The sequence below is a fragment of the Plecotus auritus genome (genome assembly GCF_963455305.1).
Source record: "Plecotus auritus genome assembly, chromosome: 13".
Taxonomy (NCBI): domain Eukaryota; kingdom Metazoa; phylum Chordata; class Mammalia; order Chiroptera; family Vespertilionidae; genus Plecotus; species Plecotus auritus.
This window is the reverse complement of record NC_137779.1, coordinates 17,045,314-17,069,631: the sequence shown is the minus strand read 5'-3', so window position 1 is coordinate 17,069,631 and position 24,318 is coordinate 17,045,314. Positions and strand designations below refer to the sequence as shown.

General features: G+C 42.8%; 1 protein-coding gene across 1 annotated transcript in view; it reads left to right on the top strand.

Annotated features, from left to right (window-relative positions):
* Window positions 1–470: 470 nt before the first annotated feature.
* Window positions 471–24,318, top strand: part of CDON (cell adhesion associated, oncogene regulated) — a 45,873-nt gene continuing 22,025 nt past the window's right edge. Inside the window, exons 1-12 of the mRNA XM_080650815.1 lie at window positions 471–561; window positions 2,059–2,331; window positions 3,755–3,901; window positions 4,755–4,898; window positions 5,529–5,816; window positions 7,052–7,321; window positions 10,058–10,411; window positions 15,888–16,174; window positions 17,477–17,651; window positions 19,397–19,525; window positions 21,686–21,889; window positions 24,073–24,254. Of these exons, the coding sequence (XP_080506941.1) occupies window positions 486–561; window positions 2,059–2,331; window positions 3,755–3,901; window positions 4,755–4,898; window positions 5,529–5,816; window positions 7,052–7,321; window positions 10,058–10,411; window positions 15,888–16,174; window positions 17,477–17,651; window positions 19,397–19,525; window positions 21,686–21,889; window positions 24,073–24,254 (2,529 nt within the window). The 5' untranslated portion in view covers window positions 471–485. The remainder of the gene's footprint in view (window positions 562–2,058; window positions 2,332–3,754; window positions 3,902–4,754; window positions 4,899–5,528; window positions 5,817–7,051; window positions 7,322–10,057; window positions 10,412–15,887; window positions 16,175–17,476; window positions 17,652–19,396; window positions 19,526–21,685; window positions 21,890–24,072; window positions 24,255–24,318) is intronic.

The window sequence follows — 24,318 nt, the reverse complement described above, 5'->3', positions numbered from 1 at the left end:
GTTCCAGTCTCATTCGGATGGTTGTGAAGATGAAGTTAATGTAGCAAAAAAGCACTGAAATGGTGTCTGACCCATACTTAGCACTATATAAATGTTTGCTATTGTTTTGTTGTTTCTGTTATTTCTGCTTTAAAGGACAGTAAAGGAGGCATGCATTTTGATTGTGTTGAGTTGTAGATGCTTGTGAGACATAAAACAAACTCACTACAGGCTGTGAATGTATTCATTTGGAATGATGGATTCTGCATAATAAAAGGTCTCCCAACACTTTGGAAGAATGAGCAAACCTTCTAACTATAATTTAGAACCTAGGGATTAGTTTGTCAGTCGGGAAGAAATGAATCATGCTCACAACTCTATTGACGATTCGGATCAATGAGGCCAACTCTTTTTGTGGTTTAGATTTTCTTTTCTTTGTGTTTCAGTGAGCCAAGGCCTGGATTTTGCTCTGGAAACCTGTCCTGCTGCGTCCATAATCTGGCGCTATGCATCCGGATCCTGGACCCTTACAGACACTGCTGTATATCACTCTTTCCCTTCTGTGCTCCTCTGTGAGTTCAGGTAAGAATAGAAGAGCCTTAGTGTTTTAACTGAAGTGTCTCCTCTTCTTAATCTTAAAACAGCAACCTCGACTTCAGTATTTTGCTGGTGGTGATGGATTCTAAAGACATTTGTAAAATTTGGCCAAATTTTAAAACTTTGATTAACTTAGCAATTTAAGAATCTTTTAGTAGTGCTTCTTGGGCATCAGCAGGCCTTCCCATCACTGTCCTTGTAATTTATGCCTTTTATTGCCTTAAAAATAAATATTTTGCAATTGTGCCTTTTTCAGTAAGAAGATAGGTTTCAAATTTTTGAATTTGGAAATTATAACAGGAATAAAATGCTGACTACATACCACCAAAAAGAAATGTTAGTATCAGCATGTAATAGTATTCAACTTGGAGTAAGAGAATTTGGTTAAAATCCCAGCTCTCGTGACCTTGTCTAATTTGTTAGCTAACTCTGTGGGTTACTGACAAGCTTAAATGTGTTTGTTGATAAGTGTGTACAGTAAGCCTGAGCCTAACAATGGCCCACAGGCATTTCTCTTTACTTTAGATTTGTGTGAAGATGTATTATGTTATACACTGATGTTTACTCATTAAGTGCTATTTCTTTTCCTCTGTGAAATACACTGTGCAACTATATTAGATTTAGTAAGGGAAAACTGAATTAATGATTTTAGTACTTTTTTTCTCTTTTTGCTAAACAACAACCTCAGATTTAGTAGAGAAGCACTTAATCGTCATTTCTGATAAATTATCCTGTAAGAATAGAATCAATAATATATTGGTGTGGTTTTTTCAAAGTATTTTATCCTGCCAGAGTAATAGCATTTCTGCCCTCTTTTTTTGGGTAAAAGGGAGAGCTCTGTTTTGATACTTACGTGTGTGAATACCCTCTCTCCCCCCAAGTTCTGGAAGAATAGACATAACAAATGAAACTATTCCAAATACCAAATAAAAATAGTAAGGTTGCTGCCCTATTGAGCCTTCTATCCGAAAAAAAGGATAGACTTTGCAGTCCAGTGTGGTTTCCTAACTTCCTACTTGTGCTTCCTTAAAAGTTGAACATTTTTTTATATTGAAGGGAAGTGGTAAAGAAGTACTGTAGCCTTATTTATAAAATAACTTGCTCTTAAAAGTCAAACCCTGTTGGTAACATGGTAGAGATTTCTTTTTAGTTTGAAAGTCATTGCCACTTTTTCAGACAATCAACTTTAATTTCTTAAAAGCTACTTCCTTAAATGAGCAACTTGCCGTTTCTCATTCATATCTTAAGGATTCTTATCTATTGTACCCTGATTGTTAAGTTGTAGGTTAACATGTTGCCTTTACTTCTTCCAAAATATGGGCTTTTAAGACTTCCTAAAACTTTCACAAGCATTAAGAACCATAACATATATAGATAAAGCAAAGGATTGCCTGTAGTTACGTAGATTGAGATGAAATGTCTTTAATGTACTTTCTTTCTCATTCTCCCTTTCCTTTGCACCTGGGGAATGTTCCTTTGTAGACTTGGCACCTTATTTTATTTCTGAGCCACTGTCTGCTGTCCAGAAGCCTGGTGGACCTATAGTTCTACATTGCTCTGCTAAACCTGTGACCGCTCATATCACGTGGTTGCATAATGGAAAAAGATTGGACAGAAACTTGGAGCAGATCAAGATTCATCAGGGGACTTTGACTATTCTTTCTCTCAGCCCCTCCCTTTCGGGTTACTACCAGTGCATTGCCAACAATAGCGTCGGTGCAGTTGTGAGCGGCCCTGCAACAGTATCCATTGCAGGTGAGTTTGATTTTGTCCCTGTTTTACATGGGCTTTCCTGAAATTACTGTCAGTGGTTGCACTTTGGGGTTGTGGGAAGAGCATGAGTTTTGGAGGAGGACACACGTGAGTTCTCATCCCTACCTTGACGCTTGCTGTGTTTAACGTGGGGGAAATGTATTTGAACCTCTGTGAGCCTAGCCTAGGTGTCTTCTATAACAAGGGTATGGAAGTGAATTTTTACATAGATAGGACAGTTTTCTAAAGTGAATTCTGAATTTCTTGGTATTTAAAAGTCCTTAATATGAGCAACAACAAAAAACCTATTGTCTGCTTTGACCCTCAGTTTTTTTATGCAGTTCTTTATCTTTCTTTCGCATCTAATTGTTTTATTTGCCTGATCACTGAGTGATTTTAATTTATTTAATTGAAACCAGGCTAAAGAAACAGGAGAATAATAACTGACTGTAAAGAAAGGAATGTTGAGTGTTGAACTTAGGGAAAATCTGGACTTCGCAGTTTTCTTAGTAAGCTTGAGCCTTTCAAACGGTGATGGCTTCCAGAAAGGGAAACCGTCTCTGCAAGGGCACCCCTATTTACAGAACAAATCTGGATTCCCCAGGAGTAGTGAGTTTGTCATAACTGAGAAGAGCAAATGTTTGTGTAGAGCTGTGACCCATGGATCGCTCCAGGACACACCACTGGAGAGCGGGCGAGTGGCAGGCTGCCGACTGCACGCAGCACTGGAGGTAATGGAGGCTTCCCTGCAGGCTGCGTCTGGTAACTTACACGGAGAGGGCCTGCGACCGAGTCGGTATATTCAGAGAATCCACATGATATGCAGCTTTGTTTTTCCATGTCCTGGGTTGAGTATGAGTAGCTGCAAACAGAATAATGATGCATAGGGAAAGTCAGTTTTGTTTTTTAAAAAAATGTATTTCTATTGATTTTAGAGAGGAAGGGAAAGGGAGAGAGAAAAAAAACACACAATAATGAGAGAAAATCATTGATCGGCTGCCTCCTGCACACCCCCTACTGGGGATCGAGCCCTCAACTGGGTATGTGTCCTGACCAGGAATTGATGCTCAACCACTGAGCCATGCTGGCTAGGCAGGGGAAAGTCAGTTTTTGATGGGCTGGATTGAGAAGGATCTATCTTGACAAAATGGAAACAATTATGCTTTATAATTCTCCCTAATGTTTTAAGAGTGGTTTGCTTTTCTCTATGTCTTCGGGAAGGGTGCCAGGGCTTAGCTCCAGCCTCAACCATGCACCTCTACCCCAACTGCTCTGTGGGGTAAAAAGATCATGCTACCCTGTGAACTGGGGTTAGCTGCCACCATCAGCCATGCTGCAGATGCTGTTCTTAGTTTTTAAATTTCCGTTGGGAAAGAGAGTTCACATTTACATTTATTGGTTCTGTTTATTTATTTATTTCTTTTAGTTCTTGGTGATTTTGACTCATCCACAAAGCATGTTATTACAGCAGAAGAAAAAAGTGCTGGTTTCATTGGCTGCAAGGTACCCGATAGCAACCCCAAAGCTGAGGTGCGCTATAAAATCCGGGGGAAGTGGCTGAGGCATTCTACAGGTGAGAGTTTTCATGAAAAGCCAATGGCACCCACAGGTCAAATGTTCATTAAAGGACCTGCTATTAAGCTCTGTGCGCTGGGTATTGTGGGTATAAAAACTGCATTGCATACGTGTTGTCCACTCTCAGAAGTCAAGGGGAGGAGACGAGAAGAAATGGTTACATTACAGAAATGATTACCATCTGCACTCCCTGTGCCCACCCTCTCCACTCCTTCAGGTCCCTGCTCAGACAGACCTTCCTCTGAGAAGACCACCCTCTGGGCCCTTTCTAGAATCTATGCTCTGCTGCTCCGTCCTCTGTGTTCAGCTTCATTTCCCCCAGAGGCTTGTGCTGTACATGTGTTTGTTTGTTGGTTGGTTATCTGCCACCCCCACTCCCAGCACTGGACTGTCACTGCATGAGTTCGGACCTTTGTCCTCTTTCTTCATTGCTCTGTCACTTGTGCCTGGGCCATCGTTGGCAGAAAATAGGCACTCAGTACGTGTTCATTGAGAAAAAGAAGGAATGAACACACATGACTGAGCACTGGTGATCGGTGCTACAGGTGCCGGTTTGCCCAGGGTGGTATAGCTGGTCACTGAGTCTTTGTCTAACCGCTTCTCCTGTCTGTGTTCCCAACCAGTGATCTGTTGTCCAGTGTTTCCAATGGGCTTGATTTTGTGACTCTAGTACTACTGACCTTTTCTTTTTTGCCTTGACTTCTCCTTTCCTTCATTCATGAATTCCCCTCACTTGCATATTTGCTGCTAGTCTTATGTCTAAATGTAAAGCAGAACTATCAAAATTGATTAGTTTTTATTGGTGTCCTTTGTAAAGAGAGAGGCCTAACTGCATTCCTTTCCTTCCTCAGAGAATTACTTAATCCTTCCATCAGGAAATCTTCAGATTTTGAACGTATCCTTAGAGGACAAGGGATCATATAAATGTGCAGCTTTTAATCCTGTCACACATGAATTAAAAGTCGAACCCATTGGCCAAAAGCTCCTTGTGAGTCGTAAGTATTTGGCAGAATATTGGTAACTAGGAAGAGCTCTTGGGAGCATTCCTAATTGGGAAATGAGAGTTCATTTTTCTCTTAGGTCATGTTTGTTTACCATAAGAAAGTCTTACAAAAAATTAAATACATAGGTGTATAATAGAATAGTATTGAACATGTTTTAATGATTATTAGAGGAGAATTTTGATTAAGATGACAGAGTGCAATACATGGAAAGAACTTTGTCCTGTGCTCAAATAAAAATAAATTATAGAGAAAATATAACTTGATATTAGCGGTGATCATGTTAGGGGCTGTGAATTATGAAAAAATAGGTATCTGTCCTCTTTCCTACCTGATTTTTAGCTTTCCTACCTGACTTTTACAATAAGGTGTTTCAGTTGAGGTAGCCCCAATAGCCAAAGCTTAGTGAAGTAGTGGTTCCTGTCCTTCATTCCTAAACTGCTAATTCAGAAGTAGCCCGAAAGGGTCACAAACTCTCTTCATTTTAATTCTCAACTACAAATGATTTAGCTGCCAGATAGGACCTTGTATTGGAAAGAGGAATAAATGGGCAGGTGGGAACGCTCACAGAATTGTTAAGGAAGGGATGGGACGTGATAATTTTTTGTTTTCTCTTTTTTCCAGGCTCTTCTTCAGATGATTTTCACATTCTTCACCCCCGCCTTTCACAGGCGTTATCTGTGCTTTCTCATAGTCCTATAACCCTGGAGTGTGTGGTGAGTGGGGTCCCAGCTCTTCAAGTGCACTGGCTGAAGGATGGGCAGGACGCGGTGGCAGGAAGCAATTGGAGGAGGTTGTATTCTCATCTTGCCACAGATAGCATTGACCCAGTGGATGCTGGAAACTATTCCTGTATGGTGGGAAGCAAGTCTGGAGACATAAAGCACGTGACTTACATGGTTAATGTACTTGGTAAGACGTTATTCAGTGACCTTTTTTCAAGTCAGGCTATTTTCCGGATCTAACTGATGTTTGAATGGAAGAGCTATTCATGAACTATAAATGAGATGAGGGCTATCAGGAAACACCTACACCAGCAGACAGAACGAGCTCCATTTTCCTAACGGACTCCTGAATTAGGTAGTCTTTATGGGTGTCGCAGGACATTTCACCTGGACGTCCTTAGGAACCTCATCCCAACCTGGTTGCATAGCACAGAGCTTGTTTTTCTCAATGGCACAGAGGCAGGAGACTGGAATTCCGTAGGATGGAATATTCTGGGCTACTATCAGGTGTACTATCCAGTGATAGTAACGGAGGCAGAGAACTGACTAGAAAATGTCATCTCAAAACGAAATCTATTTCATTTTCTTTTCCCTTTTGGAATGCTTTCACTATATCTGGCTCATAGAATTTGCATTAGTTTCACCTACATTTCTATATCTACTCTTTATCTCAAAGCTGTTCCTTTCTCTCAGCTACACTGTCATGTGTAGTAGCAGAAAATGTTTTCCTTTATCAAAGCAGGTTTTCATGAAAACCAGAAAAAATAGGTGGTAAATGGTTTCATACTTAATACAGTTTTTGTAAATCTGCACGTGTGTAATTGCAACAGTGGCCTGATGTAGGTTACACTGGAATTAATGTAAGTGTATGGCAAATGGGCTTTAAGGTTTAATGATCGTTAGGACTAGATTAATAAGCATAATCACTTAATTTGGGCATATGTTACAAATGTCAGTGCATGATTTACTTTGTTTAGGTAAAAACTCACTTGATGGATATTAAAGGAAGTTTTTTGGCCAGGATACACCTAAGCTCAAAGCAGAATTGGCTATAAAAATAATGTAACTTCTGAATAAAAGTTTTTCTGTTTTGTCTCTTGTTTGAAAGCCAGGGAAACTATTACATTATTTCAAACAAATCACCTGAAACTAATGCTAAGAGAATCCCTAAATTAGAAACTCTGTATGTGTATGTGTGTGTGTTGGGGGAGTTAAGTGGGTGGAGAGAGCTATAAAAAGAGATTATAACATATTAGTAACATATGGTTTACCCTATGAAAGGAAAGTTAAAATACATTTCTAATTTTTTTCTTGACCACAGCAGATGGGAGAATGTGAATAAACAATCCAGTTTGGTTTTAACTAGTTATTGGTAGGGAAGATTTTATCTGACTCATGTGATAACTTACGTTTTGTTTTCAGAACATGCTTCAATTTCTAAAGGACTGCAGGATCAGACTGTGTCTCTGGGGGCCACAGTTCAATTCACCTGTGAGGTTCGTGGGAACCCATCCCCCAACCGTACCTGGTTTCATAATGCACAGCCCATTCATCCTTCCCCACGACATCTCACTGCAGAGAGTGGATTGAAAATCAGTGGTGTTACCCTGGAAGACTCTGGCCTGTATCAGTGTGTGGCGGATAATGGGATTGGATTTATGCAGTCTACTGGGAGACTTGACATTGAAAAAGGTAGTGTTTAGGTCATGTGATTAATTATAGGAAATCCTACTTTTCAGACAAGCTTTTGTTATGGTTGAAATTTAACTAAAGGGAATGATTCTGTCACTGTCACAGAACTGCTTCGTGTTCCCTGGTCCTTCCTAGTTGCAGATAGGCATGTCCATGAAGCAGCCTTATTAAGCAGCTCATTAACAATTTTTTAAAAAATATTTTTCAACAGATCTTTCCAAGGTCTTTCTGTAGATTCTTGCAATTTCAATTAAAATTCTAATCAGAATATTTTGAGGACTTTGACAAACCGATTCTAAAATTTATATGAATGATCAAAGGTCCAAGAATAGATAAGACAGTCTTAAAAAAGAAAAAAATGTGGGGTACTTGCCTTACCAGATATTAGAACATATATAAAAATCTGGGGTAATTAAGACAGTGGTATTGATGCAGGACCAGAAAAATAGACTCTTGGAACGAGACAGAGATCTTCAAAAAGACATTTGCACTCAAGGATGTGACTTAGGTGGCTTTGCAGAGCACCAGGGGGTAGGATCTCCAGGTCAAGTTTTGATTTGAAATAATTGTCTAACGAAGTGGAGAAAAAGAAGAAAGTAAATCTCTAACTCATATTGTATCCAAAGAAATTCCCAGTGGGTTAAAGATCTATATAGAAAGGCAAAATGGCAAAGTTTTTGAAGAAATCATAGAAGAATGTCTATATGATCTCAGTAAACTTTTTAACAAGATATTTCAGGCTAATATTTAAAAAGATTGATGACTATTGAAATTAAAATCTCCTAGTTATTAAAAGATACCATTAAAAATGAAATGAAGGTGGGAGAAGATACTAGTAACATAGTAACTAACAAAAGAACAGTATGTGGTATACACAAAGAACCCTGAACTATTGCAAAAAAGATAAATGATCAAATAGAAGAATGGACAAAAGACATTTCACTAAGGAAAACTACGTGACACATAAACACGTGAAAAGATGTTCAGCGTCATTAGTGCTCAGGGAAATGCAGGTTATGACTAGTGAGACATAGCATTTAACACATAAGAGATTCAGAGATCTGATAGTACCAAATTCAGAGATCTGATAGTGGCAAATGTTGATTGGTTCTTAAATGCAGGAAGTTGGACTAGAGAAAGAGAAAGATATGCTGGAGAAAATGTCATTTGTCATCAGTATTCCATTGTAGGCATACTTAAAAATAGTCCCAATGCCCTAACTGATTTGGCTCAGTGGATAGAGTGTTGGCCTGCGGACTGAAGGGTCCCGGGTTTGATTCTGTTCAAGGGCACATGCCCGGGTTGCTGGCTCAATCCCTAGTGGGGTTATTCAGGAGGCAGCTGATCAATGATTCTCTCTCATCATTGATGTTTCTATCTCTCTCTCCCTTTCTCTCTGAAATCAATAAAAATATATTTTAAAAAAGAAAAGAAATAGTCCTGACAATACCGGGGACCAAAAGCAAAGAGTTGGTGCCACCTTTAGAAACAAAAATGTTCATGATATGGTAGAAAGTATGTTTATCAACTTGTACTCAGAGCAAACTTTTCTCCCAAGCTTTTGTTTTTAAAATCCTCATCCAAGAATATGTTTTCATTGATTTTTTTTTTAGAGAGAAGAAGGGAGAGAGATAGAGAAAGACAAAGATTGATATGAGAAAGAAACATTAAGTAGTTGCCTCCCACACTTCCCTGACCAGGGATACAACCTGCAACCTAGGTATATGCCCTGACCAAGAATTGAACCTGCAACTTTTTGGTGTATGGGAGGCTCTACAGCAGTGGTTCTCAGCCTGTGGGTCGTGACCCACAGGCTGAGAACCAGTAGCAGGGTCACCAAAGACCATCGGAAAACACAGATATTTACATTACTATTCACAAACACAGATATTTACATTACGATTCAAAATTACAGTTATGAAGTAGCAATGAAAATAATTTTATGGTTGGGGGTCACCACAACATGAGGAACTGTATTAAAGGGTCACGGCATTGGAAAGGTTGAGAACCACTGCACTAGAGGCTCGATGCACGAAATTCGTGCAAGAGTAGGCCTTCCTACACCTAGCTGCCAGCAACGGCTTCCCTCTGGCACCTGGGACCTGGGCTACACTCACAGCCCTGGCTTTGTCCAGAAGGGTGTCCAGTCTAATTAGCATATTACGATTTTATTATTATGGATTGCCTAATCCTATCTCCCACCACCAGAAATTGACTATTTTCATGAAGGAATAGTTTTTTACCACTTTACACCTTTTTCATGTTAAAGTCTGAGGTTTTGGCTTCACACGGTCTATATTTTTAGTGGTCAAGTGTGTACAGGATACCAATTGGAAAGCTCTCTGCAGATTATATACATTCCTTTCTTTCTGAAGGACAGGAAATCTGTGTGGGAAATGTCTGGGACTCCACAACTACGAAAAATCCTACTTTTTATTGATGTTTTACTTGGTGCAGGTTGAGAAGAGAACTAACAAGGGAATTGTCTTTGTTCTAATCATTACTATCCTGACTGTATCACTATTTGTGTGTGACATTGCAAACACTATTTCGGTGAATGATCGTGTTCTTCACACTGTTCTGCATGTAAAACACTGTTTAGAAACATGTATAAAGGAGATGTTTCTGACTGTCATTTGCTCACAACATTGAGAACTTTTATACAATAGGATGGAATTATTTTGCACTGTAATATAATGTTCTTAATGTTTTTTATGTGAATGACTTTTTTAACAGACAGTGGGCTCAAGCCAGTAATAATTACAGCCCCAGCAAGTACGAAGGTGGCAGCTGGAGACTTTGTGACTTTGTCCTGTAATGCCACCGGAGTGCCAGTTCCGGTCATGCGCTGGTATGACAGGCATGGATTGATAACCAGCCACCCGTCTCAAGTCCTTAGATCGAAATCCCGAAAGTCGCACTTGCTAAGACCCGGGGGCTTTGACGCTGAGCCTGTCTACCTCGTCATGTCCCGAGGTGGCTCCAGCTCACTGTACATCCAGGCCGTCGCTCAGGAGCATGCTGGGAAGTACACCTGCGAAGCCACAAATGAACATGGCTCCACGCAGTCGGAAGCTGTCCTCACAGTGGGTGAGTTGCCATTGGTGTTTTCTTTTCCAGGTGAATGATTTTCTGTGGTAATTGGAGATAAAGTACTTTAAAGTAGTAGTTTAATGAATCCAGCAATCTCTAAAGATATATTTTTCCCTGATGACAGTGATATGTGAACTGTAGTTTTGGTATTTGGCCTTAACACGAACTGGCTGAACTTTGGTCTCCATTTCTGATGTGTTTGCTAAGCTTGTAGTTGTCATATGGAAGCTGTCGTTGGGAAGCTCCAGATATGACCTGTGTGGGAGGAACAAACGTCCCTCTATCCTCAAGGCTGGTCTAATCATCACATAGACAGGAGGCAGATTAGCAAGAGAAAAGAACCAAGTTTAATACATACATGTGTATGGGAACCCCACATTCATGAGAGAGCTAGAGACCCCACATGCAGGAGTGGTTCCAAGACAGAAAGGGAACATGGGTACATAGGACACCCAGAGCTAGGATGTGGGAAGGTGCCTGGGGAACTTCATAAGGTCATGGCAGGTGATAAGAGCAGACCTTTAGTAACAGAAGTTTGCCCTGCCTGTGGATAGTCAGAAGGGGTTGTCTCTGCTCATCCCTCATGGGCAAGGCCTCTGATAAAATTCTGCCAGGTAGTGAGGCAGGGGAAGAGGTTTCTCTAGAAACAGTCTGCATACCACTGAGGCACATCTTGGGGCGACTCATTCTAGACCCCACAGACCCCTTTTCGTGATGAATGCTTCTGGTTTTCTGAAGGGTTGTCTTTCATAAAGCAAGTGCAGTCCTGCTACTCTTAAACGATGCCTGCCTGTGTGTCCCCCATCTTATTTGTTATTTTTCTAATGGGGTGTATAATATTAACTCTGTATATTTTACTGATTTTTTTTTTTTTGGTGGTGACTTAAAAACATTATCTAGTTTTTGAAGTACTGATAATAGAATATCAATATTATTAAAATTAATTCAAATTTGACTAAATTCAAACCTTACATCAGTAGGTATTTAAATTTTTTAAATTTCATTTATCAATTTGAGAGAGAGAGAGAGGAAGGGGGAGAGCGGGCGAGCATTCATTGGTTGCTTCTTGTATGTGACTCTGGCGGGAGATTGAACCCACAACCTTGGTGTATTGGGACAACGCTCTCACCAGCCCAGCTACCCAGCAGGGCCTTCAGTGGATATTTACAGCAGCATTCCCAGCACGTAGTCAGCTGAGTGAGGTTGTCACCATATTGTCCTGTGAGAGTAAGACTGTCACAGAGCTGTGCTGCCCTTACTCTTGGACCCGTGGTTCCTGCCCTGGGCCTCTGCTTTAGGGGTCTTCATGTGGCCCTCTTCTGCTGGGTCCTCGGGTCCTCAGGCCCCACAGGTCAGAGTCCATAGGGTCAAGGGGCTGCTTACCCGGAGACTGGTGCCCTGTTCCTCCTTCTGTACAACAGGCCTGGGGCTTCAGAATTCCCTGCTTTAATTAGTGTATGGTCTGACTCCACGCAGGTCTTTCCCCTGGTACATCCTCCAGAGTGTAGGCCACACCACCAGTGTGCAGGTCCTTACACCAGGGGAGTGTCCAGGGGTGTGAGGTCCCTTACACCAGGGGAGCGGCCAGGGGAGTGCAGGTCCTTACACCAGGGGAGTGTCCAGGGGAGTGCAGGTCCTTACACCAGGGGAGTGGCCAGGGGAGTGCAGGTCCTTACACCAGGGGAGTGGCCAGGGGAGTGCAGGTCCTTACACCAGGGGAGTGGCCAGGGGAGTGCAGGTCCTTACTCCAGGGGAGTGGCCAGGGGAGTGCAGGTCCTTACACCAGGGGAGTGGCCAGGGGTGTGAGGTCCCTTACTCCAGGGGAGTGGCCAGGGGAGTGCAGGTCCCTTACACCAGGGGAGTGGCCAGGGGAGTGCAGGTCCTTACTCCAGGGGAGTGGCCAGGGGAGTGCAGGTCCTTATTCCAGGGGAGTGGCCAGGGGAGTGTAGGTCCTTACTCCAGGGGAGTGGCCAGGGGAGTGCAGGTCCTTACTCCAAGGGAGTGGCCAGGGGAGTGCAGATCCTTATACCAGGGGAGTGGCCAGGGGAGTGCAGGTCCTTACACCAGGGGAGTGGCCAGGGGAGTGCAGGTCCTTACACCAGGGGAGTGGCCAGGGGAGTGTAGGTCCCTTGCAACAGGGGAGTGGCCAGGGGCTGGTCGTCTGCATAGGAGTGATAGTGAGGTAGATAGAGAGTGGATGTGCCCTGTCTTTCCATTTGCATGTATGCAAGGACCCTAACTCTGGTTGAGGCTGGAGGTGGAAAGAGAGGGGAAGGCCAGGGACTCCATTTCCACTCTGTGCTGCTCACTGCATGCATGTAGAGGCGGGGATGATGTGAGTGTCAGCTCGCAGGCTGTGTGAGGCTTGCTCTGCCACGCAGGAGCTTTGTACCCGGGGCAAGTTACTGAACCCGTCTGCGCTTGTTTCCTCGCCTGCGGAACAGGTATAGTGACATGCCCTATCTTAGGGTCCATGTGAGCATTCAAGGAGTTAATAGGTGTAAAGTGCAAAGAATGGTGTCTAGCAACAGAAATCCTCCAATAAATGCTAAGTGTTAGGGTATGACTATTACCATCTACTTATTATTAAATTATAATCACCCATTTGGTGATTAAGGAAGGAAGGAATAGTCATTGATTTTAGTAACTTTACGAATCCTCAACTAAAGAAGGTATTGAGTGCTGTATAAGTTTATAGATATACACTGAGTGGCCAGATTATTATGATCTCTGAACGCATAATAATCTGGCCATTCATTGTATAGCCTATATAATAAAAGGCTAATATGCAAATTGTCCCCTCGACCAGGAGTTCGACCAGCAGGCAGGCCGGCCAACCGCCCATGTCCCCTCCCCCTGGCCAGGCCGGCCGGACCCATCCATGCACGAATTCATGCACCGGGCCTCTAATATATACATACACACACACACACACACACACACACACACACTGAGTGGCCAGATTATTATGCGTTCAGAGATCATAATAATCTGGCCACTCAGTGTATATGAATATGCATATGTGTGTGTTTATGTATTGATTCTGCTAAGCAAAAATAAGGTGGCTCTTCACAAATTTGTTAGCTGTAAGACAGGTGTAATGCAGCTGCTGCTTGGGGAGCATTTAGCTGAAGTGGTGGTTTTATGTAAACGTAGGGTAGAGGGAGCTATAGAGGTCATAGCCATAGCTGATGAAACTAGATATTTCATCTAAATGCCTCACTTTACGTATGATCTGAAGCCCTTAAAAGATACATAAACTGCCTTGTTTAGATTAGATCTTCTTGGACCTTTAAGATGGCCCCCTTCTCGATTTTAATGTCTTGATAAATACCATTTTTATGTATAGTAACCCCGTCACTTACATCCTGCCTAAGTGGTCCTGCATTGCCTCTTTTACATGCTCTAATAATTATTGAGATGCAACTGAGTTCATTAATGCTCAGAACTGTACATTCCCGCCGAAACCGGTTTGGCTCAGTGGATAGAGCGTCGGCCTGCGGACTGAAGGGTCCCGGGTTCGATTCCGGTCAAGGGCATGTACCTTGGTTGCGGGCACATCCTCAGTGGGAGGTGTGCAGGAGGCAGCTGATCGATGTTTCTCTCTCATCGATGTTTCTAGCTCTCTATCCCTCTCCCTTCCTCTCTGTGAAACATCAATAAAATATATTTAAAAAAAAAAAAAAAAAAAGAACTGTACATTCCGCTTCTTTCCACAGGAATCTGAGCCTTATTAAATTTCAGTGTACTGACAGCCATTTACTTGTTTATTGTGAACGGGGGAGTAGGCAAGGTCAAAGAGAGAGAGGACTATCTCCCCCCTTCTCCCTACCCCCCACACACACATAGGCATCACCAGTTTTTTTCTTTCCAGAGACCTTGAGTTTTGAGGTAGTGGATGTGAAGATATTTGTAGAGTGAGTTGTAACTCTTCGAGACCCCTATGGGAGTTGGCCTGGGTTTCCTAGAGTGTTGGGTGGGGTTGCTGTTCTGAGTGGTCACAGTAGGAACAACTTTGACAGATATGGTTATATTCCCTGTTTGATTAGTTTCAACTAAGTCATTAAATTCATTGCCATAGTTGCAGTATTTAGAAAACCACAGTTTTATCCATCTTTTTCCAGTGCAGAAAACCATTCCACCTTACAAAACGCTAGATATCTATTCTGGCCATTTCACAGAGTTGCTTTGAAGATAAGTTGAAATAACGTATGTGAAAAAATTTTTGAAAGTACTGTTAAGGCCTTATAAATTGTATCTAGCATCTTGTGAGGGCTCAAGTTATATGATCGGGATAGTAAATGAAGATTGATTGAATCCTCTGTGTAGAAGGGTATGGAGCAGTCACATTGCATCCTGAGTAAGAGAGTAGAACTTTGAGACACAGCTGGATGGAGCATGCAGTTTTTCTCATTCCTCTGTATAAACTGAGGCATGCGGTATTTAAACTCCCCTACAGCCAAACACCACTTCCCAGTGGTAACCTGCCCAGAGGATCCCAGAAACTGCTCTTGATAAAAAGGTTTCTCCATACCGTGAGCCACAGCTAATTACTCCACATGCTTGCGTCCGAATCTGCATTAGCAGGCACCAGATCCCACCCTTCCCATCAGCCCACGTTCTGACTCACTAGGTAAACATGGCCGTTCCAGGAGCAATATTTTGAAGTCTCAGTGAGCTTAATTAGTTTTCTTCTATATTATTTTCTCACTAGCTTCTTGTTTTCTTTGATGGAGGATGCTCCTGGGACACCTTTTCTCTCTTTTAAACAAGCAGAGAACTGACCTTACACTGTTAGTACTGTTTTTTGTTGCTTCTCTACTAAACTGCAGTAGTTCTCCTAAAAACACACCCTCTTTTTACCAGAAATCTGACTTCACTGTGGAAAAGAAACTCCACGTTGTTTCCTGTGCTCCCTTCCTCCACAAAAGTGGTAAAAAAAAGAGGAGACTTTTTTTTGGGTCAGTGTTAATAGCACTTTAGAGAACCTGGGCTGTCAATCCTTAAGTTTTCTCATACTGGCAATGTATTTGTTTTAATATATTGCCCTCTTGCTTCTTCCTAGCAGCGCTAACATTCGCCTGCCAGCTGTTGTCACTTAATCCCTCAAAACCCTGACTTCTTCATCTATAAAGTGGGAGTATTACTATCTAAGAATGTTGTTTTGAGAATTAAATAAGATGATGTTTATTAATATCTGGCACCATGCTTGGTGCATTAAGATGTGCTCAGCATCCTTTAAACCACTGACCTACTGCATTACATCCTTGATTTTTCAAAAGTGGTAGCTACCGGAGGTCAGAGGTTTCCATGAATTCTGCATTGAATGTTACCTGCTTTAACTTTTAAGGCTCAAATTGCATCAGTGTGGGCAGGCAGTTAAACCACTGTGTAGAAGACTCTGGATCATGCATTTCTTCAAGCCGTCTCCCCTCTTCCTCCCTCTCTATCTCCCTGCCCCCTGTCTCTGCAGTTCCTTTGGAAACAAATACAAAAGCAGGAGTAGTCACATCGGGTGCCGCTCAGAATGAGAAGAGAGAGGGTTCAGAAACTGGACTCGCGAGCTCACTTCCAGTGAGGGACCATCCCGGCGCAGTGGAGTCACCATCAGAGAAAAGTGCGAGTGGCGCCTCAGTGCCCGAGGCCCCCATCATTCTGAGCCCCCCGCAGACCCCCACTGCAGACACATACAACCTGCTCTGGAGGGCGGGGAAGGACGGCGGGCTGCCCATCAATGCCTACTTTGTGAAGTATCGAAAGGTACTGTCTCCTCAGGTATCATCACACCCTCACTCTGTGTGTGTAGCATATGCTGATGACCTTTTACTTTGGGGGCGCGGCAGGAAAGATGCTCCAGGAGGGTGAGTTTGGGAGACACATCCCAGCTGCATTTACCAGCTTATAAAAGGAGTGAGAATGAAGTATAAACAGTTTTCCCCCAAATTGGTATTCTCAGGACCCCGTGACTTCTCAGCATCTTTTATCAAACATTTTAACCCCTTGGGGATAAAGCGCTATAAACCATTTTTAAAAAGTCATTCCCCCTTCTCTAACATAGTAATATACAGTTTATTTAGCAAATAAAGCATTGTCTTATTGAAAACAACTTTTTGAACAAAGTCCTCTGGCATAATCTCTGATGAGAATTTGCATCTCAAGTTGTCTTCTTCATTGTATGGGAATCTCGTGTTGTTTGGTTATTTATCACAGTAAACTGTTGATTTTCTAGATGTTTTCCCTCCAGAGGCTTATATTAAAGCAAAATTAAAAACTCTCCTCTGTTTAATGAGAGCAGCAGATGAATGAAATGGGAAGAGAGGCACTCATATTTAAAATTCATTTTCTTTGTTCAAGATATTTGGTATCCATCTTTTAATAGTAATATGTTTAATATCTGGAAAAATTAACATCATGAGATTTGAATGTTTCTTTACTTTTCTAACCGGATGATTCTAGAGGCAGGAAGTTTCACTGGTGTTTTTAGCCACATGGAAACTCCCGTATGAGGTTGTCTCTTGTTTCCATTAATGAAGACATAATGGATTGGATCCCTTAAGTTTATTTCATTCAGCACGTATTGATCAGTGGCAAGAATGAAGCAAGAATGCTAGAAATATATAACCCATAATTATATAATCCATATATACAAACATACATATTCTAATTTATCATATTTATTATGTATAGTGTATGTTATCATTAATACACATTATTAGATACTGATTTTATTCTCCCATTGGCCCAGTAAGAAACGAGTATTGTTCCCATTACAAGTAAAAGGAACGGACTTTGGGAGACAAATCACTTGCTGGAGGCCATACTTGGTGGTAGGTAGCAGAGCCAGGAGTCTTTACAGTGAGAGTCCTGGGTTCTTGCTGCACGCCTCCTTATAGTCCTTACATTTCTTAACATGAAGAAATATTGTGTCTCTCTTATTTAACATGGTACACCACTTCCCAAAACTCACCTGGAATTGAATAATTGTAGTTTTTATCAAATTTGAATGGAAGCTTTTTCTACCCTTTATCTCCTTTTTCTAATGGCCTATTTCCTCTTGAGTAGCTAGACGATGGTGTGGGCGTGGTGGGCAGCTGGCACACAGTGCGCGTCCCAGGCAGTGAAAACGAGCTCCACTTGACGGAACTGGAGCCATCGAGTCTCTATGAAGTTTTGATGGTAGCAAGAAGCGCAGCGGGCGAAGGACAGCCTGCCATGCTGACCTTCCGAACCAGCAAAGGTGAGTAAATCTGCCGTAAGAGGAATGGCTGGCTGTCGTGTGTCGCTTTATTAGGAAGCATCCTTTTGGCTAGTAGAGAGTCTTATGTATAAATTCATTAAATACGCCTATTATGGTACCTTTTTTTGGCCACATTGGATGTTGTATTATTCCATTCCACGCAGTGTTCCATAGATATTTTTGAGAGCTTATGATAGGTAAGGCCGTAGGGTAGGCGATGCAGGGAGAACAGAGGTGATCAAGACAACATCCATCCTGTTTCTAGCTTCCACATTGCTAAGAAAGGTGAGACAGAAGCATAAAAACCAACTACAAGGCAGCAGTTCAGGTCAGCTAATAGTTACTGAATGCTTCTATGCGCCTGGCAATAAACAAAATAGACAAAACTCCTGTTCTCATGCAGCTTACGTTCTAGTTGGGAGAGATTTATACCTAAGTTACAAGTATATTAAAAGTGGTGACTGTTAGCAAGAAAAATAAATTAGGGGATGGATGTGGGAAGTGTATGGAGTCGCAGCTGTCACAGTTTAGGGAGGTGGCCAGAGAAGTCTTCAGTGAACAGTCAACAGCAGAGCAGAATGTTAAGGAGGTGAAGTGGAAAGCCATGTGACTATCTGGGGAAAGAACATCCCAGCAGTGAGAATAGCAAGTGCAAAGGCCCTGGGGTGGGGTGTGCTTGGTGTATCCTTGGAACACTAAGGCAGCCTCTGATGGGAACAGAGTAAGTGAGGAGAACACTCAGGGAGGTGACCGAATGGCCACATCACACAGCACCTTGTCGACATTGACTTTGAGTGAGTTGGGAGCATTGTAGGGATCTGAGCAGAGTTGTGATGTATGTTTTAACGGACAGTTCTGGCTGTAGGGTCAGGAGGAAGGCAAGGGTGTAGGCAGAGACCAGACTTGGTAAGTGCTAGGAAAGACTGACAGAGAAAATGCCAGCGGCGTGTAGAGAAAGGGTATTTTTTCTGCGGGGAGCTTGTGAGGGAGGCTTGATGGGAAAGATACTGTCATAGCTAAACCATAGATGATCGCGAAGAAGACTTCAGGGAGCGGAGATAGGGTTTGGGTGGGACAGTGTTTATTAGGGTACAATAATGAAAGGAGGTATGATGAATGAGAAGAAATTATCAATTGGCTTTTGAAAAAGACCTTTTCATCTAAGTACTGAGATGGCCAGAAAAATAATGAGTATTTTTTCCTTGAAATGTATTTTGAGTTAATTTTTATATTTAGTCCTCAGTCGTTTAGAGTCTGACCTATAAATGTTGAATAATAAGCATGTATTTCAGTTTTAAAATAATAACCCAATTTTTTTGCCTCTTGAAATTTTAAAACTTGGTACAACAGTTATTCTGTGAAGAAACTTAATAGAAGCTCTTTAATAATGAATTTTATGTTTTAGAGTTAAGAAATATGTACAGTAAAGAGAAAAATGGACAGTTTGAAAACCTTTACCCTAGTCATTTGATGTTTGTATGTTGTTTTTTTCTGTGTGTAAATTAAAGTTAGCTTGTGAAGAAAGACTCATTTTAGCTTTCCCTTTAAGGTACTAGAATAGATAAAGTAATTTTAAAAGTCAGGGCCTCTGAGAGCTAAGTATTTACAATGTAGAGCTTAAATTTAGACCCTGTGACAGGTAAGTCCACATGTTTGCATCTGTGTGCCAGTTGAATGTCATGGTATCTTTTCTTACTTTGTGTATACAGAAGCTCATGTTACAGCATGTTTTCTAACCTTTCTAGAGAAAACAACCTCATCAAAAAACGCTCAGGCCCCCTCCCCTCCAGCGGGCGTTCCGAAGCGCCCTGTGCTTTCAGAGGCTGCGGACCACTTTGGAGTGGTCCTGACAGACTCTTCCAGGCACAGCGGAGGTAAGAAGATGAATCTTCCTACTCACTTTGTTCGCTTATAAATGTAGCTGACCTGTTTCAGATTATTGGGGAGCGGAATGGGACAGGGCATTTGTTTATTATTCAGGTTATATCCACCATGCACTCTTCTAGGTCCTATTTCAACCATTTTCTTAAATTCCCTGTAGCATCCAAATCTTGGAACCCAGTGTCATGATTGGTGTTTAAGGTAATACACTCAGATTCAGAACATCTGGTACTAAGATTTTATAACTCACAAAAAGGATTTTTCCGTCTCCTCCCTGGCAGGGAAACCAAATTTATATTTTGAACTCTAAAAGTCTTATTTATTTTTGATGACTTATCAAAATATATGGTGGTACCTATAGTAAGATTTAGATCTTTTTTGAATTGAATGATTACAAGTCACACTCAGGTTCATTGCTATATCTTGTCAATCTTATGGTTTTTAGGTAATTTATTTAATCATCACAGGAACCTGATGAATAAGGTAGCATATCTATTGTACAAAATAGGAACCTGAGACTCAGGCAGTGATGCAGCTTGCCTGAGATCATCCAGAAACCAGAAGAATTGCTTTTCAAATTCAGATTTTTTAGCTCCAAGTGCAGCGTTCTTTATCCTTTAACTGTCACATGCTGTTTCTTTAAGATATTGAAGATATTCTTCTCTGTGGAGATATTTTTCCCTAATAACTTTCTTTTTCTATTCAAACTGTGGAGTTCTTTGATGAACTTTTAATAACTCTATAGCTACCATTAAGTATACCATCATTAAAACTCTTTGATAAGTTTTAACCCCGTATGAATCGACAGAAGGAAGTAGTTTGGTTATATAGTATTTAAAGAGATTTACTAACAGTTCTGTTCGTTCTGTTTCCATTGCTTTCTAACTTGAAAGGAATACAGTAAGTATCACTCAAAGTTGCCTGCTTTGAGTAGATTCCTTTTTATCCACGAGTGCATTTGTTGTATAAAATGCCACACTTTTCTCCATACAAGAACCATCTGCTACAGTGTTTTGTTCTCATGTACTATACTTGTATCTGGGTTGAGGGGGTGTTGAGACAGAGGGTGTTGCTTGAGCGGTGTGGCACTAGGCAGAGGCAGGACTCCCTGGTGACTTCACCTGAGCAATGTCACCATGGCCGGCGTGGGTCCTCCTTGTTCCGCTCAGAAACGGAGCAGGCCAGAGAGAACTAGCTCACTTTACAGAATTCACAGCTGAGTGGCAGTGTGCTAATTTGTGATGTAGCTGTCATACCAACCAGGCTGTTTGTAGCAGCTTCCTTTCCTTGTGGAAGTGAAGTGGGGAGCCAGTTAGATTCACACAATGGCTTGGGCAGCAGGAAGAGGTAGGTACACGGTTTCAATGGCTGATGTTTCCATAGAATCCGCCACAGAATCTAGACCGTCTCACCTGAGGGTTAGGTCATCCCCTCCCTTGGCCGTTGGAACTGAAAACTGCTGGACGTTAACTTGCTCACCCCCGTTCTCTCCGTGTTCATGTGGATGGTCGTGTGGATCATGTATTTTCTCACAGCACTTTTCTTTGATGACATAGCCTGCCTTCCTGCTTTCGTCCTGAGCAGGCTCTCTCTTTCCGTTATTATCGATATTGATTTTATTCGTCAAATTTTATCTGTATTCACACCCAGCAGTCCGTGTTTTGGAGTAGCAGTCCTATAGCCTGAGGCATGTTAAGATAGGATAGCAACACCTCATTTAACAATCTCTAGATTGTTTGCTGAATGTGTTTTATGTAGCTAGGATGGATAAAGAAACCATCTAAATTCACCAACAAATAATTTTACTATAAATTTACTATAAATTATAAGCACAATCAGACTTAAAGCACCCAATAATAAAATTACTCATACACTGTTTTAGCCATGAACCCAAATTAGCCTGGTCACAATTATTACACTAACGTTCAGTTTTTCAGAGACAGTTGTCAAGTTAGTAGGTTAATTTTACTTTCCTTCCTTTTATTTCCTGTATTTGGCTATTTCATTGCCTTTTCACAGGAAGATATATTATTACCTCTGGCAAAGTTTGAAGAACCTTTAATTAAATATTTGGCAGTTATCCCTTTTACTTGGTTTGAGTTATTCTTGTCTCTGACACTGCAGGTTACTGAAGTGAATGTTTCCGTTTTCAGTTCCAGAGGCCCCCGATCGGCCCACCATCTCCACTGCATCAGAGACGTCCGTCTACGTCACTTGGATTCCTCGGGCCAATGGGGGTTCTCCAATCACTGCCTTCAAGGTCGAATATAAACGGATGAGGAGTAGTGACTGGCTGGTGGCAGCTGAAGATATCCCTCCTTCCAGACTCTCTGTGGAAGTTCGTAGTTTAGAGCCAGGTATTAATATTCAAACATTTCCTTTTTATACCATCAATGCTGACTGTAGGTGCATAGTTTCATTAGCCATATAGTTTTAGTTAAAGTAATGCCAGCTTATTGCATAAAAATGTGAAAATAAAGAAAATATGAAGAAGAGGCCATGACTGCAGTGGAAGAGCTGCCGCGCAGGGGCCTGTCCCCGTGGAGCTGCCGCGCAGGGGCCTGTCCCCGTGGAGCTGCCGCGCAGGGGCCTGTCCCCGTGGAGCTGCCGCGCTGGGGCCTGTCCCCGTGGAGCTGCCGCGCAGGGGCCTGTCCCCGTGGAGCTGCCGCGCAGGGGCCTGTCCCCGTGGAGCTGCCGCGCAGGGGCCTGTCCCCGTGGAGCTGCCGCGCAGGGGCCTGTCCCCGTGGAGCTGCCGCGCAGGGGCCTGTCCCCGTGGAGCAGAGCTGACTTCAGTGGGGCTCCAGGGAGTGCCGAGTGTGCCCTCTGAGTGTATCGCCCATGGAAGTGGTGGCGTGGTGCTCCAGTGTGGTCTGAAGCTGGCCATCAGGTGCGTCGGCTCTGGGGCTTCCTGAGAGGTGCAGGCCAAGGTTAACCACTGCCTGTGCCCTGCCTGGAGCCACCTGGCATGAGCGCCAGGGTGATGGGCTAAGAGGTGCCCAGGAGAGGCCAAGCCGTGTACTGAGTCCAGCTGCCTCTAGTGCCAGGCCTGGGGCCACTTAGCAAGAGGTACAGGGCACACCAAGGCCAGATGCTGTTTGGGGTTCGTGAACCTTTGAGAGATTTTAGGAAAGTTTGCAGCATGAGCCAAGATAGGCCTTTGGATGGAAAAGTCACTGGAAGCGGCTTGGGAGGGCCTAAAAGTTGGCTGGGTGGGGTCTTGAGGCATCACCATGGTAGCCAGGTTGATGGAGACTCAGATATGGTGCCTGCGTCTACAAGGGGAGGGCTCAGCAAAGGAAAGTGGCTTCTGCCAGCACTTCTGTTTAAAAGAAAGCTGCCCCTCTAGCCTTCTCCCCAGAGCCAGACAATCGAGCTCCTCCTCACATGTCCCTGGTTCTTTTCATGCTGGAGCTAAGAGTGAGTGAGTGAGTGCGAGTAAGTCCGTGCACTGGTCCTTTAAGAGGAACTCCTGGGACTACAGCAGCCCTTTGTGTCAATCAGCCACCATTCCTGCTGGTTTTTACAGCCAGGAGTTCTGGGGACTTCTCTCCCCTGCACTGGAAACCTGGGCTGGGGGCCTGGTAGGGGACCCCTCCCTCCTCAGGGGGACCTCAGCAGCTGAGATAGCCTTCTTGACTTTTAACTGCCACACGTGAGTGTGGAACCAACCCGTTCTGTGTCTGCCCCTCCTACCTGTCTCAGTGTGGCTTCTGTACATCCTTAGTTGTGTTCAGCTAGACTTTAGTCAGCTCTCAGGGATTATTTTTCTGTAATTTCGATGTGATCGTGGGAGGATACCAGTACCACACTTACCTACTCGGTCATTTGACTGGAAGCCCACTGAGAAGGTGGCAGTTTTAAATGTGTATAAAGCTACGTGACATTTTTCAGATGGAAAACACTGTCTGCGGCAGCCCACTGGGTACTTTTGAACTATTAGGAACCTTGCTTTAGGGGTCTGATTTATTCCTTAGATTCCAGATTTTCAGAAACTCACACCCTTACTGTTGTTGTTTTTTAAGTTCTTAAATCTAATACAAATAAGTATCTTCGGTTGTAGTCTAAATCTGCTCCCTCTTCCCCCTGATTGCAGCTGGAATCAGAGTGACATACCCGCCACAGCACCTCTTCATAAATGTACTCACCATACTAAATCTTCAGCTGTTCTCTCCCAGGGAAAAGAACCTGGTCTTGAGCACAGACACCCCCACTGATACTGTATTCGATGGGTGTGACTTTGGACCTGGATGGTGCAAGGAGCACATGGGCTCCTCCCTGTTCTCTGTCCGCCCCCTTCGGTGACAGATCATTCCTCTCTCGGGGTGTTTACATCTCGGGATTGTGAACACACTGCACTGAGCAGCTACTACCAGTTGCTAGAAATTGGCACGTGGGTAGAAATCTATTTACCACACAGGCTTCAGGGTATGTTATTGTTATAGCACAGTTGTCACAGTTTGAGTTATTGTACCTTCAGTTGTCATATTACAGCTTTTTAAAAATTCTGGGTGGTTTTTGTTTTTTTTTCTCTCCTCAAAAGGTTCAACATACAAATTTAGGGTCATTGCTATCAACCATCATGGTGAGAGTTTTCGGAGTTCAGCATCTCGTCCTTATCAGGTGGCTGGGTTCCCCAATCGTTACTCTAACCGTCCAGTAGCTGGGCCTCACATTGTGCACACAGAAGCCGTCAGTGATACGCAGATCATGCTAAAGTGGACGGTAAGTAACGCGTCTTCTCTAATGAGAAGGTTGTCTGGTTTGGCCATGTTAATAGTTTAATGTC